Genomic DNA, 20,901 nt, shown 5'->3' on the forward strand with positions numbered 1-20,901 from the left:
TTTTTCCAACCTACTCGTGGGATCTAAATACAATAAACTTAAACAAAATGGACGAAATAGACAAGACGAACCTAGAACCCTCCACAAACTTGGAGGATGAACTCTTGGCCTCCAGCCATCAGACTTTGAAGGGGAGCTCATTTAGCGCTGGTAGTTCCAGCACTTGTGAGCAACCCAAAACCACAGAAAGTTTAGGCAGTGCTGTCCATAGCACGTCCAAGATAAAATAAAGTACCAGAAGGTTATTGATGAATACAACAATCTTCTGACCAGCCGAAAAAAGGCCGTTAAGCAAAACAGATCTCAGGTAGAGATTTGCACGTCTCAGAAAAAGATCAAGCTTGACGACCGGACAAAGCCAGTGAAAGCACCATCTTCTGGAGCAGCGTAACTGCGTACTCTTAGTGAGGTTGTCAGGGATGACCTCCACGTAGCAGTTGTGGATGAGCTCTCCACAAACAGCAAAGGTCTGCTGAACGTGTGGAACTCTATCGAGGGCAAGCTCTCTGAGATGGTGTTTTCATACACTATAACAAACAGTGAGGGCCCCTACCCTAGTTTTGACTCTGGCGAGATGGTCAGGGGGCATAGGTTAATTAAGTGTGCGGACAGGTTTTCTAGTGATTTCCTTAGTGAAAGCATTGCTAAGGTTAGCAATGACTGGGAGGGCTTGAAGCTCAAGCTTATCCCAGCTAAGGACATAACTAGACAACCGAATGCTCGCATTTGGACTGATCCGCGGTCTTAAGAGGCAAAATCCACTGGTCCCCATGCACGATTGGGCTTTAGTTAAAGCAGAAGAACCGAAGAAGGCCAGTGCCTCTTACCTTCTGAGGATTAGCGAGGAGAGTCTAGGGGCTCTCAAAAAGGCCGAATACAAACTCAGTTTTGGCATAAGGAATGCCAAAATTAAAATTCTGCAGAGTCAGGGAACAGACACCGACAAAGCTGATGACAACGTCGAGGTTGACGATGTTATAAGAGGAGTCAATATCCCCAGCGAGTTGCCGGCCCCAGCTCTGCAGCTAAAAATAATTAAAAATACGCGCTGAAGGTCATCCAGATTAATCTAAAGCACTCTAAGTGCGCTTCAGATAATCTGTGAGTTTTCCTTAGGGAAGAAAACTTCGACATTGGCGTTATCCAAGAACCGTGGATAAACAGCCTCAAGGTGCGAGACCCCCAAGACAACCAATACGACCTCTTTTATAAAACCGCAGATCAAGACCAAGGTAATCCCAGAACTTGTATTTTAGCTAAGAAACATTTAAAAGGTTTTTTATGTCCAAACTTTAGCACTCCCGATCTGACAGTTGTCAGATTTGAAGACAAGAATACACAGGGTTTGCTGTTGGCCTCTTTTTACTCTGCCCATAATGCAACATCACCTCCGGAGGAAGTGTGCAAAATCATAACCAAAGCTAACATCAAAAAGGCAAACCTTCTGATCGGAGGCGACGCAAACGCTCGGCATACCCTTTGGGGAAGTTCTGTGATCAATGAACGAGGTGAGTCAATTTTTGATTTTATTATTGAAAATAATCTCACTGAATCGATAGGAGACCTTGAAGTAAAGCTTTTAGAGTCTCTTGCCCAGTTAAAAATAGCCTTAAACCCTTCCTTCTTGGTGGAATGAAGAACTTTCTTAGGAAAATGACGAGGACAATTTTCAATATCTGCCATAAACATAAGTTTTACCAACCGTATAAAGACTCTCTTAAAATTTACAAACAAGCCCTGTCATCAGCCAAAAGACAAGGCTGGAGAGAATACTGTCAATCAATCGAAGACATAAAGGACTCCGCAAGGCTCAGCAGAGTTTTATCGAAGGAACATTGTAATCCTTCATTTCTAAAAAAGCCTGATGGAACCTGGACAGCCTCTCCTGCCGAATCTCTTGAGCTCCTGATGAAGACGTACTTTCCGGGTTGCGAGAGTGATAACCCCGAATCCCCAATTCCGTTATAACCAGAGAAAATATTTTGTGGGCCATCAATACTTTTTCTCCATATAAATCCCCAGGCATGGATGGCATACTGCCAGTTATGCTTCAAAAGTTGCATTATGTGGCAGCTCCATGGCTGGAACAAATTTTCAAAGGATGTCTCCTTCTCAAACATGTGCCCATGTCGTGGAGACAGGTCAAAGTAGTTTTTATCCCAAAAGTGGGTAGGCGAGGTCACGAATCCGCGAAGGATTTATGCCAATAAGCTTAACATCTTTTGTGCTTAAAACCTTGCAGCGCATTCTTGATCACCATATTAGAGAAATCCTAGTTGGACGACCTCTCGAAAGCTCTCAGCATGCTTATCTTAAGGGCAAATCTACGGAGACTGCCCTCCATGAGGTAGTGCGTACTGTAGAGCAAACAATCCATTACAAAGAATTTACTCTTGCCACCTTCCTAGATATAGAAGGTGCTTTTAACAACGTCCTTACAGAATCCATAGAAGAATCACTCGTTAAGTTCGGTGTAGAAGACTTCATTCGAGAATGGATTATTTCCATGCTCAGTGGTAGAAAGATTCGAGCCTCTCTAGCCAATACAATCGCAACAAAACACGTGAACAACAAGGTCTTGAAGCTTTGTAACAGAATTTAGAACGGCTCTGTACATCATGATGGTAACATCCCTCATTACCTATGGGGCGATTGCATGGCATTAGACAACCAAAGTATTTAAGACCAGGATATCACAGAAAAAATACAAAGACTGTCAAGTCTATGCATCACTAGAGTTGTGATAACTTAGCTTGTCCCACAATAGTAATGATATTCATAGTCAACACACTTAAGAGACCCATATTGAACTTCGCTAAGGGGGAACGGAAACGAACCTTCTAGACATTCCAAGAAATAGAATGATCAAATAATATAACTTCGAAAAAAAAATGTAAACAAAATAAAGTTCCAAGAAAGAGTGAAGTAAACCCTAAACCGATATTATTATTAAGAGGTTTCGATAACATTTGAAGGAACTGGTGAACTGAAATAAAACTATCAGTACAAGCAACTTCAAGGCGGAGGTTACTGCCAATGTAATCTCGAAAGGAGAATAGAAGAATGTCTTACTCCATTGGGTTCCGGGATTAGTCCTTGCAAGATATAACGTTTTCTTTGAGCCTCTTTAATCGCCATTACTTCTGCCTGGAATACACAACATTGATTGGGAAGTCTGTATGATAGACTGAGATTCAGTTGTTCCAAAAAGATACCACTTCCAACTCCGTGATCGGTCTTTGAACCGTCTGTATAGAAGTGTACCACATCGTCTTCCAGGGGTCTCTCTTCTTCCCAGGAGGATCTGGAAGGGATGGACACATGGAAGCTTTAACCTATTATCATTTTTGGGGTGGTATAGTCTAAGCGATCTGGGATAGATCTGAAACTGTCTAGAATAGTAGTATGTCCAGTATTGTTACTGTTCCATTGAGAGGTGGCTCTAAGTCTCACACATGAGTTGGCTGCCACCATTTTGGAGAAGATGTCGAGAGGTGTTAGGTTTAAAAGCACTTCCAGTGCTGCGGTTGGTGTTGAGCGAAGTGCTCCTGTGATGCACATACCTGCTGACCGCTGGACTTTGATGAGCTTATTTAGATTTACCATCTTGTCCAGTGCGGTCCACCATACGACAGCTCCATAAATGAGTATCGGTCTGATTACCGAAGTGTATAGCCAGTGGGTAATTTTTGGGGAGAAGCCCCATTTTGATTCTATGGCCTTTTTAAAAAGCGCTACATTAGCCTTTTTACTCTTTCATCAATATTTGCCTTCCAATTTAGTTGTTTGTCTAAAATGAGGCCTTAATATTTAGCTTGGTCGGAAAAGCTTAATGGTATTCCTTTAATCTTGGTTGGGCTAATCTGAGAAATTTTATATCTTCTCGAAAAGAGTATTAATTCTTTTTTATGTGGATTGACGTCCAAGCCACATTGCTTAGCCCATTTTGTTAGCCTGTTTAAGGCATTTTTTTTAGGAGTTCCGAGAGAACTTGGGATGCTTTCCAGATACGGATATTAACAAAACTCCAAAAGAAGACTGCAAGATAATTTGCGCCCCAAAAAAAAAGATCCATACAAGTCGTCAAGGCAAATAATTAAAAAAAACTACAGCTTCCAATAACTTCCAGAACTGTTCGCAGAAGACTTGTTGAAGCTAACTTACTCAGAAAGATCGCAAGAATGACGCCCTTTCTAAGGAAAACAAAATATAACAACGCGGTTTAAATTCGCCCACAATCATTTTGATTGGAGTGGGCCAGAAGGAGGCAAAAAGTGAAGACAAACCGTTAGAAGGCTTAATTTGAACGAACTGAATCCCAAATACATCCAGAAAACGGTCAAGAATTGTGGTGGCAGTATCATACTTTGAGGTTAATTTTCTTGGTAAGGCCTTGGACCAATACATTTGATTGAGGTTAAAATGGGTCAAAATATGAAGGTGAACATCATGAAGGATACGATGCTTCCTTATGTGGACGAGAAACTACCTCTCAAATGTGTTCTACAGCAGGACAATGACCCTTAGAACACATTCAAATCTGCTCAAAAGTATTTTAAGGTCCAAAAAATCAGCGTATTGTGGGGGCCATCCAAACTGCCTGACTTAAATAGTTATAGAGGATTGTTCAACAGGAGTGGTACAATATTTTAATTGACAGAGGCCGCCGATTAGATCCCGCACCAAACAGTCAATCTTTTTGGGTGTATTTGGGTAAATTACCCCAAATACTTGAGTTTCTCAAAGGACAGAATTGAGTGGGAGTATTGAAGAATTAACATTCTCATCCAGTCTTTTTTGGGTAACAATAGAAGGACGTAATTTTTTCGACAACAGTTTTGTATGAAGATTGATCGGAAGCCTAAGACGAGGTCGGACCTCGGTTTCCCAGAAAAAATGAAAACCTCTTCTTATGTCTACCCAATAAAATTCATCTCGTCATAGAAAACGTTATACCATTACGAATATTCTCTGTTAGTAAGGAGGCTTCATATGATTTTTGAAGAAGCTGCACAAATGAAAAAGAGAAGAAGACAGTTCCTGACCTTTCGCAACGACGAAGACTCTATTATTAAAAAATGTTCTATAACGATTCTGGTTTCCAAAAAAAATACCAAACGCTTTTACAAAGGTTTAAATGGTAGTATGATTAGGAAAGAGCCTTAAATCCTATGGTATCAGACAGGGCTAACTACTGGTCCATGTGTACTGGCTTCCCAGCCAGAAGCCACTAGTTTAACCCAGTTTTTATCCCTAAATGTATCGGCTTTTTATTCTCAATGTTTTAACTTATGAAAATATATGCAATGTATCACGAAACCTAGTTCAAGATCCTCTGTTTCGGATGATACAAAAACAAAGACCGTTTATCAGACAAAAAGAATGTTGGTATCAAATGTCATCCAAAACCATTATATTCCTTCGATTCTCACTCTTGTTGATTCGATTTATGCAAAAAAAGATATTAATGTTGTATTACAAAACCCACGGCCATTATACTTATGCCCGTTGTTTTCCAAAAAAAAAAGTACAATGAAATTTATTACAAAGCGATTTCTTATCGTGTAGGTGATATAATTTATCAGTAACTTGTTCTGTGACTATCTTGACGTAGCCTTGAGCTGCAGTCATATGACCTGTTCAGTGTTCAAGTAAGTTCATAAATACGGATTCAATATACTCTACAAAGAAAGGTAATTGAACTTGTCTTCAAAGAAAAAACACAATTACATGAAACGATTATTTTTTTGTATTGTTATTGAACAATTTAACATAATTATACACACATAATAATGTACAAAGGTGTGTGTAGGTATTTTTGGTAATGGATCTCAATCTCATTTTGATCGATTTCATTTTAATTATTTCATCAAGCTTATTTCTCAAAAGCCTTTGGAATTTAAATATTTAATAAGCAGATATTAACTTTTTTAGGTATGTTTATTATCTTAAAGAACAATCGTGACATGACTCTTAAAAAGCTTGGCGAAAGTCTAAATTGATAAAGATGTGATATGATTTTAACGGGTTCATTTAATCACCTTCGCACGTTTCTAGGAGTCTGTCTATTGCCAGAAAAATACCAACATTGTTTAATTTCATATACTTATGGAGTTATAAAAGATAGGTAAATATTTTCTTTAACTTAGATGAATTTACATTACGATTGCATAAGAAATATTAAGTTCTTTTTGATTCTTCATGTTGAAAACGACAGTAATCGAAAATGTAGTTTTTATATCTATATATATATAAAAATGAATTGCTGTTCGTTAGTTTCACTAAAACTCGAGAATGGCTGAACGGATTTATCTTATCTTGGTCTTGAAATATTCGTGGAGGTCTAGCGAAGGTTTAAAAGTCGAGAAAAAATCGAATAGTTTCCTGGGAAACCCTAAAAACAGCCCTTTCCCATACAAACATTTTCTAGAGTCAATTTGAACTTTATTGGTATTCAATAAAGTTCATATTAAATTATAAACTCTCACTGTTGGCTAAACAATGTAGGTGTGTTCCTAACGTCAAAGATTCAATTTGCAATTTATTACCGATGCATAAAGTTCAAATTGTATCATGTCTATGAAAATAGTCTTCGCGTGCGCTTTGGGGGACATTATGTTTCCTTGATGCTCCCGGAGGAACCGGAAAAACGTTTTTAATTTAATTGCATTTGGAGAGGATCAGGATGGTGCTCTAGCGCTGGCTTCATCTGGAATAGCTGTGACTCTGCTAGAAGGACGAACTGCGCATTCTGCCTTAAAATTACCATTAAACATGCAAATCACCGAAACACCAATTTGAAACATCGCCAAAAATAGCCCAATGGCCAAGATTCTACAGGCATGCAAATTAATTGTTTGGGATGAATGCACAATGGATCATAAGAGGTCACTGGAGGCGCTAGACAGAACATTGAAAGATCTTCAAACCAAAATATAAAGATATCGAGAATCTCAATGCAACTATTCAGAAATTTCTTCCATTACAGTTGGTTTCCTTCAAATCAGTTGACACCGTTATGAACCAGGATGACGTAGTCAACTATCCCACGGAGTTTTAAAATTCACTTGAAGTGCCTGGATTACCACTTCACAATTTGGAGTTAAAAGTAGGATCAGTTGTCATCATGCTGCTTAACATTAATCAACTATATCAACTATACAATGGAACAAGACTGGCTGTGAGAAAGCTGATGAATAACGTCATTGAGGGAACAATCATAAAAGGAAAATACAAAGGAGAGGATGTCTTGATCCCGCGAATACCGATAGGTTAGGTTAGGTTATAGTGTCTGTCCAAGATGGAAACGGACACACTTAGGCCAGTTTAATGGTCCATTGTGATACCACATGAATCTTGAGGCTTCCTCCTAAGCTCAATGGAATTAGCTTGAGTCCCTTACGAAACGTGAGAGGCTGATTATACCTATATACATATATATATGATTTAGATCATTTAGATCGTTAAAGAAGAATTCTCCTAAGTAATTCTTGCGTTTTCGAGCTAGAGCAGGTCATGTGCAGAGAAGATGAAGAACCGTTTCTTCATCTTCCTCGTGCATACAGCTTCTACAAAAGTCATTTGAGAATACGCCTAGTCTCGTGGCGTGCTTTCATATTAGACAGTGTCCGGTTATGACACCTATTATCGAGCTTATATGCGATCTGCTTAGAGAGAGCAAACACCTTGAACGTTTTAAATCCAGTCTTGGCCAGATGTTTTTTGTGCCTCGACACGTGGTGATGTTGTTCCACCTGGTGCCTGCCCTCCTCACAGCGTTTTGGATTAGCCCCAGTTTAGAAGTCGGGATTGGTATGCCAGTACTTGCCAAACGTGGTAGCATGGGCTGTACTGTAGCGTTCCTGGCGAATACCGATGATTCAAACGGATTTACCATTCGATTTCAAACGCTTACAATTTCCAGTACGTCTGGCCTTTGCGATGACAATAAATAAATCAAAAGGACAGACTTTTGAAGTTTGGCATGGACAATTATACCGTCTTCTTTGTTTATTTACACACCACAAAACAAAACAAAAAATATAGTTTATGAGAAAGCTTGAAATTAATTAACAAACTGCATCATAATAGTGTGTGTCTTTTAATAAAAATTTAAACCTTATAAATAGCCAGCATTTCAGGAAAACTCTGTTTTTTTAAGTAAGCAACATGATGTGTCGAAACTAATAATAAAACTTCATGCCTCATTAAAAAATGTTTTTTTATTCAATACGTTTAGTTTGTTTTGAAATTAATTTATACAAGAGTTTAGGTCTTTTATTAATCGATTGAGGCAGGGAGCGAAGTCTGCCGGGTCAGCTAGTCAATTTATATTTATATATCAAATTTAATTGATCTTGTGAGTGAGGACAGTTTTTATCTGTTTAAGTCTAAATAGGAACAACAGGTCTCCTCTCCGGTTCTTGCATTTTGAATAGGCACCTGAGAGCGAGAGAGAGAGAGAGATGTCAAAAAACGATTAAGAGGAGGAATACAACTTTCTATTTCAATTCTATTGAAAGTCTATTCAGTTCTGTAGAAGAATTTGAGAATCGTACTTCGAATTAGGAACGAATAACAGCTTCGGCGCTGATAGAAAATAGCCATAAAGTTAACAGCGGATCTATTACTATAAAATCCAAACGTCGATTCAAAATTTGTTGGTCACCAAGATATTTTTTTAGCTGAAAGTTGATCAGGGTTTAAATGACCTAGATATTAGAGACATAAGTACAATTGATTTGATAGGCTTGCCGTATTTTGAATATTAAGCTTTTAAACATATCGCTTTCTTTAACTCTCCAAAAAGCATAGTGAATAGTTACGCCTCTCCTGAAGAAGTACATCCGTTAATGACAGACCAAGAAGCCACAAGCATAACTTTCAATTATTTAGTGTTCTTGCTTTTATTTAACCCTTTGGCCAGTTCAAAATAATCGCAGACATTTAAATATCTTTTCAAATAGAGGAAGCCTAAAAAATGTCAACGCGAAGAAGTGTTTGCCTAAGAGTTTATTTCTAGTGTGACAAAGTGCTGGTGCATGATTTACCGGGATTTAGTTTGGGTTAATTAAGGCCAACATATCCTTTACGTGAAACAGGTTTCATTTTTTCTTATATTATCTTTCGTTCTCAATAGACCTGGTGACCTGGTACCCAGAAGTCTAATGTTATGCTGTGAGCCAAGAACCATAAGTTCTTGGCGACAGTAATTTACAAGCATCGATTTTATTATTGTGTCAGAAACCGATTTTTTACTGCTATCAATGAAAATGGTGATAAAGCCATCATTGAGAGACAATGTCTTGATTCCCTAAGTCTGAACGATTTAACAAGATTGAGTGTTTCACAAAGAAACTTGCACCAACTTCCAGCCATGACTGTTTTGACTGCAATGTTTTTTACGTTGCTGAAAGCCTCTTTAATGTCTACGTAAACGCTGCCAATGTATACTCCTTATCATGAAGTTCTCTCCATGCAGTGTAAGGCAGTTACTACACCTGTGCCTTTGGAATAGGAATAGGCATGTTGCAAAGGAAATATAAATTCTAACCTGAGGTTGCTGCCGATGTAAATTTCCAAAAGTTTTAAGAATGAACGATGTGAGACTCATGGGTCAACTGTCTTTAGCATTATTGTATTGTGGCTGGGAGAACCAGTTTTTGAAATCAAAACTACTCTGACCTCATGCCACACTCTAAGAACATATCTTTATTTGAGGCTATTTAAAAATAGGTATTTCAGGTGTGGAATGACGAGATCAGCGGTTTGTGGGTCAGCGAGAGCGATTACGTTCATCATTCGCTAAAATAAGGAAGATGCAACTGTTCCGATGAAAAGATTGCTCTACCAAACGTGGATGACACACGTTTACACAATCGCAATTTCCCGGCAGTGGTATTTTTCGAAAAGTAGTTCACAAATGACCTGACCATCAATATCTTGCAATATAACACCTTTACACTTCTATCTTAGGGTTACGTAAAAGATATGATCTATCCTATCGACCATAATAGATTTAAGCCTTTAAAGAAGGAATTTGTGAGGTAATGGAAAAAATTCATCCAAAAATGTGTGATTTGCTCTTGGAAAAGTCAGAATATATCATAGAAAGGACATGGTGCTGCAACCTTACCTATCTAGAGCCTTGAAATCAATCAATTTAAGGTGATCTTGATATGGAGGTGGTCTTGATTTCTCGCGCCCATCGAATGTACCGAATTTCGTAGTGTGGTTCCGATTTGGTTGATCGGTCGCAAGTGCAGCTGGTGGTCGATGAAAAATGGATTTCGCCGCCCACTCTATAGTTTGCATCTGTCTTTATTTAAGAGTGCAATAATTATTTAAGCTCAGTCGTTCATTGAACTGGTAAGAAGCAACACAATTTCGTTTCTCTATCAAATACCTACCTACAATTCAAAATGTTGAACCGAGTAATTCGACAGGATTCCGACTGTCCTATCTTTGGAGCAACGTGCCTTATAAATAAAAGAGTTTTACCGACCCAAAAGTTTGAGATACCCAAAATCGAAACAAAATGAAAACTATAAAAACAATATAAAGGGTGATTTTTTTGAGGTTAGGATTTTCATGCATTAGTATTTGACAGATCACGCGGGATTTCAGACATGGTGTCAAAGAGAAAGATGCTCAGTATGCTTTGACATTTCATCATGAATAGACTTACTAACGAGCAACGCTTGCAAATCATTGAATTTTATTACCAAAATCAGTGTTCGGTTCGAAATGTGTTTCGCGCTTTACGTCCGATTTATGGTCTACATAATCGACCAAGTGAGCAAACAATTAATGCGATTGTGACCAAGTTTCGCACTCAGTTTACTTTATTGGACATTAAACCAACCACACGAATGCGTACAGTGCGTACAGAAGAGAATATTGCGTCTGTTTCTGAGAGTGTTGCTGAAGACCGTGAAATGTCGATTCGTCCACATGGAAGATTTTACGCAAAGATCTTGGTGTAAAACCGTATAAAATACAGCTCGTGCAAGAACTGAAGCCGAACGATCTGCCACAACGTCGAATTTTCAGTGAATGGGCCCTAGAAAAGTTGGCAGAAAATCCGCTTTTTTATCGACAAATTTTGTTCAGCGATGAGGATCATTTCTGGTTGAATGGCTACGTAAATAAGCGAAATTGCCGCATTTGGAGTGAAGAGCAACCAGAAGCCGTTCAAGAACTGCCCATGCATCCCGAAAAATGCACTGTTTGGTGTGGTTTGTACGCTGGTGGAATCATTGGACCGTATTTTTTCAAAGATGCTGTTGGACGCAACGTTACGGTGAATGGCGATCGCTATCGTTCAATGCTAACAAACTTTTTGTTGCCAAAAATGGAAGAACTGAACTTGGTTGACATGTGGTTTCAACAAGATGGCGCTACATGCCACACAGCTCGCGATTTTATGGCCATTTTGAGGGAAAACTTCGGAGAACAATTCATCTCAAGGAATGGACCGGTAAGTTGGCCACCAACATCATGCGATTTGACGCCTTTAGACTATTTTTTGTGGGTCTACGTCAAGTCTAGAGTCTAAACAAATAAGCCAGCAACTATTCCAGCTTTGGAAGACACCATTTCCGAAGAAATTCAGGCTATTCCGGCCGAAATGCTCGAAAAAGTTACCCAAAATTGGACTTTCCGAATGGACCACCTAAGACGCAGCCGCGGTCAACATTTAAATTAAATTATCTTCAAAAAGTAAATGTCATGGACCAATCTAACGTTTCAAATAAAGAATCGATGACATTTTGCAAATTTTATGCGTTTTTTTTTTAAAAAAAAGTTCTCAAGCTCTTAAAAAATCACCGTTTACAAGACTGGAAGAATAAATCTCTTACTAAATTATTTGATATTTGTTCGTGCAAATGCGTGGATTTAAATAACTGTGTTTGTCCAAGAGATAAGAAAGTTCCCCTACTAGAAAGATCTTTTCTTTTAGATCAAAGAAATGTCATAAAAATGGCTATAGGCGGGTTGGAGAAGTTACTTACACAAAAAACTTTGACGACATCATCAATTAGCACAAAAATTAGATCAAGATCTCAATCAAAACCTCCTGTTTCCCTACCTACTGATTATGATGATGACCCACAGCCAAGTATTTCTTCAAAATGCCAAGAAATTAGTGTAAGAAATCGGTTATGGCTTCCAAATTTGGCAAGAGTTTGTGATCGATACGGCATTTCGGATCGATCAGCAGCAGCAGTTGCGAGTGCATTCTTAAAGGATGTTGGCTTCGTAACCACAGCAAATGTCGAAAATGTCATAGATAGAAGTAAAGTTCGTAGGGCCAGAAAAAAACAGAGAGAAGTTCTCCAAACTAAAGGCTGTCTTTCGAACATTGAAAGCATTTATTTCGATAAAAAAAGAGAGGATATTGGTTTGTGAAAAATGAGGCCAACGATTTTACAGAGTGACTAAAGTAATGGAACATATTTCACTAATAACGGAGCCGGGTTCAAACTACCAAGGACATCTTACCATATTCTCTGGAAAAGGCAAAACTATAGCGGATTCTATTAACTCCTTACTTGTGGACAGAGAACTGGATTTAAGTAAACTGTCTGTTGTTGGTTGCGATGGCACTGCTACAAATACTGGTTGGAGGTAGGGTTATCCGGCTAATGGAGTTGAAGCTGGGGAGACCAATGCAATGGTTCTATGCCAACTACATGCTAATGAATTGCATCTGCGTCATTTATTTATTAAATTGGATGAAGCTACATGAGTACCTTAAAATCTATTCAGGACACATTGGGAAGGCACTGGAAAATTGTTGTGATCTTCCTGTTATTGAGTTTTTACAAAACCCAGGGAGCCTACCTGCTTTGTCAAAAGAAATCCAAGATACTTTAAGTACGGATCAAAAATATTTGTTTCAACTGCGTGACGCTATAAGTAAAGGATCCTGTCCTAGAAATCTCTCCAACAGAAACCCAGGAAAAATGGCACACTCTAGGTGGTTGACAACTGCCAATAGAATTTTAAGGCTTAATGTTGCCACATCTGATCCGAGTGAAAACTTACAAACACTTGCAGAATACAATGTAAAGGTGCATGGCCCAGTTTGATTCAGTGTGAAAAAAGACAGTTCTTTCCAAAATGATCCAAGTCACGTTTTGGAATTAGTGAATTTGTCAAGATGCTGCAATTCAACCGTAAGAGAAATAATTGACCCAGTTATTCAACGCCGAAGAACATGTTAATGGGGTTAAGAAGAATTATCCAAGCTAGAAAAAAACATAGGTCTTCAATTAGTCTTTAGACTACCGAAATTTAACTTCAATGACAAACAAAGATTATATTGACTTAATTATCTGAACCGAATCACAAGTTACAGCACCCCCATTGTTAGAAAAAATGAGTGATCAGGATTTAGAAGACATTCTTAAAAAAAACTTCAATCGACATGTCATTTCCAGACTACCCTGCGTAAAGATGGTGACCGAAGCTTCAAGTACAGTAAAGAAAAAGCAATGAATTGTGAATGAATATAAATCAAACGAAAAAATGCACTATTTTTCAATATGAGTCGAAACTTTGAGCTCAGGTAGAGGGCTAAAGACTTTATCCGAATTATTTTTTTTTTATGTAGAATTATGAAAATTACCAACTCGCAACAAAATGGAGGTATTCGAATTTAATACAGCAACTTTTTTATTTCTCCATACATTGATGTCCACCCTTGCAGATAACGTTAACTTCGTTTCCTTTTTCAAGCCAAGAGTAGAAAGCTTAGAGTTGGTATAAAACTACTTATTGGAAAACCGTTATGCATAAAAAACATTTGATTTTGTTCATTCAAAAGAAACTTGCATTGAACCCACCCTTTATAAAATAGTTAAATATAAAATACACTAATTAATATATACTTTTTTATTATTTTTGAACAGTCATTATAAAGATTACTTGTAGAATCATCGTATAGATAACTTATAATTAGCTAAAATGTAAACAAAATAGCCACAAAACTCTGAACGTACTTCGAGTACCTATACTCGTACCTATGAATAAGAATTGTGATTCACAAAAATCTCTACGACGCAGATAACCTCTTTCCATTTTGTGACTTTTTCCAATTAAGTCGTCTTCGTCTTCGTAGTCGTCGATGTCGCGATGTCGAATCATTGAAATGGAAATGAAAATCCAAATGACTAGAGATTCGCATGTAAACAAAAAATAAAACAACAACAACAGAAATCAGCGGATAAAAAAGTCTCTTTCTATTATAATAATCCACCTTGTCTGGATCTGCCTCTGACTTATAGATACAACGACTACAACTACAACTACAACTACGAGTGCTTGAAGTTGTAGCTGGTGCTGCTTTAGCTTTCCATCAAAAAATAAAACACTAAAAGTTGTTTTGCTTTTGAAAAATCGAATATCAAACCTGCTGGACAACTTTTCGCGCCTACTGTCGTTTCTGCTTGCTTGAAGCTCAAGCTGATTGCTAAAGTGTATTATTCTTTGTTGTTGTTTTTGTTTTCTGTTGTTATTGTTGTTGTTATGGTTGTCTCATTCGTTTTTGCAATGAAGAAGAAAAACAAAAACAACTCTCGCACATGAAATTCCGAGACACGACTACGCTACGTACGACGAAGACAATGACTAGGACAAGGAGAGAAGAGGAGGATAAAATCTGCAGAAGCAGAATCCGAATCCAAATGTGAACGCGATTGCGAATCCGCCTGCGAAAGCGAATTGGGTTATCAGGTTACTCTATGGCGCTGTTTTTTGAATATTTTCCTAGGAAAATTCTCAAATTTTCTTCACATCACACCTCACAAAAAACATATCGACACCTTTTTTGAGATTATTTTTTAATTCGAAACGAAAAACAAAACAAAAGAAAATTACCTTGGGTTTATTCAACCACTTTCGAAACGTATCCATTTTGGGGCGTCGAGTAGTGGAGTCGAAGTCGACGATAATCTGATGATGATGATGACGACGAGGACGACGTCACGTCAACTGCAGCAGCGCAGAGGCAGACCTTGGCTCCTTCGCCTTATGTTTAGTTTAATTTTTTGTTTTTTTTTTTATTTTTATTTATTGTCTCCACTCGTTTTATTTTATTTTGTAATTCCAAGATTCGGAATTCAATTGGAATGATTTTTAAACAAAATTTGTGTTAAATAATTTTTATATTATCTTCTTCCAAGCTTCTAACTGGAAATTGTTGTTTTTGATTCACTTGCATCACAAATTCAATTGAAAAACAAAATTAAAAGAAATGAAAACTTGCACAACACAAAATTTACTCCACTCGAATCGGAATCCGAATCAGAAACGGCGTTGAAACACGACACGAGCAACGAAACGATGAGACGACGGCGACGTCGACGACAACGAAGTTTTAATTCAGTGAAAATTAATTCCCCTCATTTTGTATTTTTTTGTGAGCTGTTTTGGCAGGTTTTGCTTAATTTTCACAAAATCTTTGTTAATTTTTTCCCTTTTTTGAGCCCTTGAGGTGATTTTCTATTAGAAATTTAACATCAATTCGATTTTTCACTGCTCGTCCGAGCTCCGAAGGCAAAATAAAGTAAATCTAAATGAAGAAAAATAACATTTACAATTTATAATAAAATAAAAACAACAAATTCTCTTTTCTTCAATCAAAACGGAGACGAACTAGAAACGCAAACGATGACGACGGAAATCGAAAAATGCGACAGCATACAGCGACGACGAAGGCGACAATGACAATTCAGCACGTACGAAATTAATCCGAATCCGAAATACCGAAAAATCAAACCAGAAATAACGCATACGGCATAGGGTAGGTAAACGGCGCTTTTTCCCGTTGGTTTGCTGGATTTTAATGGTGGCTTATGAATTACGTGTGTGGAAGGTGTTGTTCTTTTCTTGCAAATGACAAGTGTAGGCAGTGTTTCTAAACAACAAAAGAAACAGATATATAAACATTGAAAGGCGTTGGCATGCGATGGTAGACGGCAGTCAATAAGATGAATTCCGAATTCGGAGTATCTGTTTGTAAACTAAGGTGGTTCATAGAGATGTGCTAAAAGAGAGAATTTCTTTTATCGATTTAGACGTGAGAAAGATATTAAACTAGACCGCTAAGGGAAAGACTGTACTTCAAAGTCTGCAGATAAAGAAGATGCAAATAAACTCATCAGACAGATTACAGGTTGATTATTTTAGTTTAGTTTAGTTTATTTATCAAACAGAGATTACATTAATCATCTTACAGACTTAAAGTTAACATTTAAACAAAGAAAAAAAATGGCATACAAGTTTATTTTTTAAGGCGACTCTTTTAAAATGGAAGTCAAAGCCTATTGCTTTAGACGTCAGTTATAGCTATCATTGGTTTTCATCATTGAAAACAAACATTGGAATTTTTTGACACGTCGCTTACAGCTTTCATTAAAAACTTCTGTCATTGAAAAAAAAGTCCTGATTGAAAGCCACCGACATTTATTTTCTGACAGGAATCTGTCATTAGAGTTGTGTGAAAATGGAACACAAAACAGTGGAACGATTCGCTGTTCAGGAAAATGAATTTCCGTCCGGAATGAAGAAAAATACATTCTTAGAGACACATAAATGTGCAACTAAACTTTTTTTTCTCAAAAAATTTCATTTTTAACTAAAAGGAAACACCGTCAAATGTCGATTCAAACATTTTTCGGATCGATTTCAATGAACTGGCGCCTTAAAGACAGAATTGGTGTTTCCCTAATAGCCTTTTCACACCAAACCCAAAGTAGGATTTTCGGCAAAATGTTTTCGAAAACCTGAAAATCGTTCACACCGAACATTAACGTTTTCATTTGACATTTAAATTTGTTTAACACTGGCAGTCAAATTTTGCATTGATTAAAAAATGTGTGGGTTTTGCTATTCTCAAATTATTTGTGATGATAAAATGAATTCTAACCAATTCAAATTGATTTAAACGTAACACTAGCTCGTCTAAAAAAAGAGTTCTGGCCCAACTATAATAGACGTAACCGAAAGTAAGCTTATGTCAAAAAACCGAACAAAAAGTTATCAGAACTTATCGTCAAAACATAAAGTAACCATAATGGATTCAAGTAACTTAAGCAAATTTGACATTTGCCATTTAAATGTCTCTCTCATAATTGCGCTAAAGTTAGATAAATTTAACGAAACTGAGCACAACGTCTACTATGGTTAGAGACATATAAGGCTGCGTTATTGATTCGTTTCTTGTTTCTTTAAGCTGGCTTAAGCGCGGTTAAGTGTTTTATAGTTGGGCCTTTTCAACTGAAGTTCTGGAGACGGCTGGAATGGGCTGACGACATGAACCAACAAGAACTACAAGCTCGCTTGGCTGCAGCTATCCTCTTAGTTCACTTCAACCGGTCCAATCAATTCACAAAGGACAAGCTAATTGTGTTAAAAATATATCATCAACAAACAAAACTATTGCAATAAAAATGCATTTTATTTAAAACATTTTCTTCTTCTTTATTCACACAGAAATTCAATCCAAAATACTGAGCTTATGATTATTACTTCTGTTGGCCAAATATGCCTTCAGAATCGCCATATTTTGGCACTGTTGAGAAGATTCTGAACGATTTCGTGTAGGAGCCTATGGCCGAAGCAGAAAAGGTCAATTCCTAGTTGCAGATTCGTACCAAACTCACACTCATCCTAAGCGATGACTGAAGCTGTTATGATGGGCTGTAATTTCTCCATGACTATCTCTTTGGCTTCTTCTTTTGAGGTTTGTTGAATACACTGAGAATCTTCTTGATGTTAGCAAGCTGTTCATCAAGTTGGGATATCCCACTGTTATGGTTTTATTCACTGAAACAACGATTCCCACATTGTGGAATGTTTTGGCGAAAATGTTCAGCCCACCAGAAGTTTTCGTTCATACTTATTCTCCTCCACAAATTAACTTATCGCCTTCCTCATATCTCCCAAATCCTTGTGATGGAACGGAGTTACCGGAAAGTCTTTCTCCTGGTAGTAAGCTAGAGCGTCGAACATATTTGTGGCGACGAGTTCGAAGACGCATCCCTTGGAAATGTCATTACGAACTATGAGGAAGTCTTCCTCGTTCTTGGGGTCGTCACGCCAGTAGCCATTCCGGTTGCTCGCTTAACAAAGAGCGTTTGAAACTCTTGGGGATCATAAAAGAATCGCTAAAAAAGTGTTGTTCTATTTTCCGGTCGGTAATTCATTTTCTAGAACAAATGACGACTTCTATGTTCAAAAGTGAAACGAATTGTTCCACTGCTTTGTGTTTCAATTTTACACAATTCCAATGACAGATTGCTGTCAGTAACAATTTTTTGGTGGATTTAAATCTGGAAATTTTTTTCAATGACAGACATTTTTAATGATAGCTATGAACGACCTGTCAAAAAAAATCCAATGTTTTTCAATGATGAAAACCAATGAAAGCTATAACTGGCGCCTTACGTGGAATAATCGTAATCTATAATTTGACGAGGAGGTATATAACTTAATTACAAATAAAAGGTATGAGCGGTTGATATTATGTAAAAAAAATTTAGGAAAAAATATAACAGAGAAGATGTTACGACGATTTTCAAGTGACTTTTAACCGATAAGTTTGCATCTCGTAGCATATGAAGCCTTTTCAATATTCCATCCAAGTTTCCATAAAACAAACCTAGTGTTATTCTTTTGGACTCTTTCAATTCTTAATTCTATGAATTCTATAGTATGAGTTCCACACAACAATATTCAAAAATAGCTCTTACGCACTCACAAAAAAAAGAGTTAATAGTATAAGGATCTAAAAAGTCTGATGAATTTCGTTTAATAAAACCGAACATAGAGTTAGCTTTGGCAGCGACATATTCAACATGTTCGATGTCAACAAAAACATCAAGATCTTTCTTTTCATTACCCGGTTTTGTTAGAAAATCTATCCATAGTATAGAAGGATTTTACACGAATAACAAAAAAACAATATCCATAGTATAAACAACACCAATAAAAGTTAAAATAGAATCTTACTACGGATGGGGTTTTGACATTTTTTACGAGTTTAGAATTTATCTCATTTGATTCGTTTTTAAATATTGGTACGATTGATATTTCGTTTGTATCTCGATGGCTGCGTTGGTTGAGTAGTTGTGCTTTTATAATCATGTGTTTTCCATTGGGGAAAAAATCAATCTATTACTGTTGATATTACTTAGTTTTGTTAATGAAAATGGACTATCTTGGCTTATTTCGCAAGAGAAAACAATAGAAAAGATATTTATGTTTTGTTATGTTTCCACCAAAATTTATCTCAGTTTAGATCAATTGAATGTTGATGGTGTTTCCACCGCACAAAAAGATTTAAAAATGATTAAGTTTGATAACAGTTTCTAAAATGCAAATGGTGTTTCGATGTTTCTTATGAAGTGCAAGTTTGATTCGTGTAAAACAATGAAGAACTGATTAGTTCCGCACCATATAAGAATATGCTTCCTTCTCCATGTCCATTTTTTTAAATTTAATTAAACCAAAACTATATTTTTGTACAAAAACATGTCAATAAACAAAACATAACGCATTATCTGTAAGACCAACTCCTTCACACAGGTTTTTCTTCGCAAATTTTGACTCGACTCCGATCCCCGACCGGAATCTAGGCGAATCAAGCTCATTCCAACTCGGTTAAGGTCTATAAGGAATTAAGGCGAGCTTCAAGCTCGCTTCAACACCACATGTAAATGTAGCAGTCTACGAACAAACCCTCTCCTTGCAGCAATTGTTAAATTAACTTTTCTTTATAGAATCTCAATTTCAAGATGTTTTCTTAACATTTTTTCTTGAAAATTTGTCCATTTTATTAGTTTCAGTTAATTTTAAATTTCCATTTTTAAAAAACCTTCTTCTATTTGTGTGTTTTTATATTATTTCTGACAGATCTTCTTTAAGTTGTACCAATTTTAAAATACAAAAATTTGGCTACTGCGGATCGTTTTTATATGGAATACCAAACATTACCAATGGAAACAAATTGATCCTATACGATAAGATTTCAACCATTGCAAAATATTTGAATGAAAACCAATTCCTGATAGTTTGTTTAGTAGAATAATGTGGCTGACTTTAGAAAAGGCCTTTGCAAAGTCAGTATAGAAAACGTCAACCTGATACCCTGCCTTAGTTTAATTGAGAATGTAGTTTGTGAAAATAGAAAGGTTAGTAGTAGTCGACCTGCCCGATACAAAGCCATGCTGGAAAGGCGATATTACCTCTTTAGCAAAAATGAAAACTTATCACACACAAGTTTTTTAAAAAGTTTTGGAATGGTGGATAGTTTGCTGATTGGATAATAGTTGGATATTTCCAGTTTGGGTTCCGTTTTATGAATAGAATTAAGAAAGAATTTTTCAATTCAGAAAGAAATTCACCTTTAGAAAAAGAGAGAGTAGAAATATAAGAAAGAGGTTCAGAGAGTATTGCAGCACACATTTTTAAGACAATTGGAACCACTCCATCTGGACCCGGACGATTGTCATTATGGACATTTTAAAGTGCTTCTTCAACTTCGTCTTCAGACTTGTGATGCTACGTATAAAATTAATGTTTGTGAGGTAGAGAGAAAAGATTAAAATGGGAAAAGCATTGGAATAAAATTTTAACCAATCGATTGTTGAGGGTTTAACAATTTACTTGTTAGCAATTTGGTAAATATTTTACAATTTAAATTGCTAATTAAATAAATTAGGTGGTGCAACAGTCCGTTGAGAACTAGGGCCTAGTGACCTATAACTCTCAACCATTCTTGGAGATTTTGTCAATTCTTCGCAAGAGGCAGTACCAGTGAAAAGAACTTTAGATGGAACAGGCAGGGATTTAACCCAAGAGCTCTGGCATGACAGTCCAACGAACTAACCGTCA

At 36.9% G+C, this 20,901-nt stretch overlaps 1 protein-coding gene across 1 annotated transcript in view; it reads right to left on the reverse strand.

The window, feature by feature from the left end:
- Positions 1–15,788, reverse strand: part of LOC129943451 (lateral signaling target protein 2 homolog) — a 128,944-nt gene extending 113,156 nt beyond the window's left edge. The window contains exon 1 of the mRNA XM_056052919.1: positions 14,884–15,788. Coding sequence (XP_055908894.1) covers positions 14,884–14,919 — 36 coding nt within the window. The 5' untranslated portion in view covers positions 14,920–15,788. The remainder of the gene's footprint in view (positions 1–14,883) is intronic.
- Between the last annotated feature and the right edge of the window lie 5,113 nt (positions 15,789–20,901).

The sequence above is a fragment of the Eupeodes corollae genome, chromosome 1 (assembly GCF_945859685.1).
Source record: "Eupeodes corollae chromosome 1, idEupCoro1.1, whole genome shotgun sequence".
NCBI classification, from domain to species: Eukaryota; Metazoa; Arthropoda; class Insecta; order Diptera; family Syrphidae; genus Eupeodes; species Eupeodes corollae.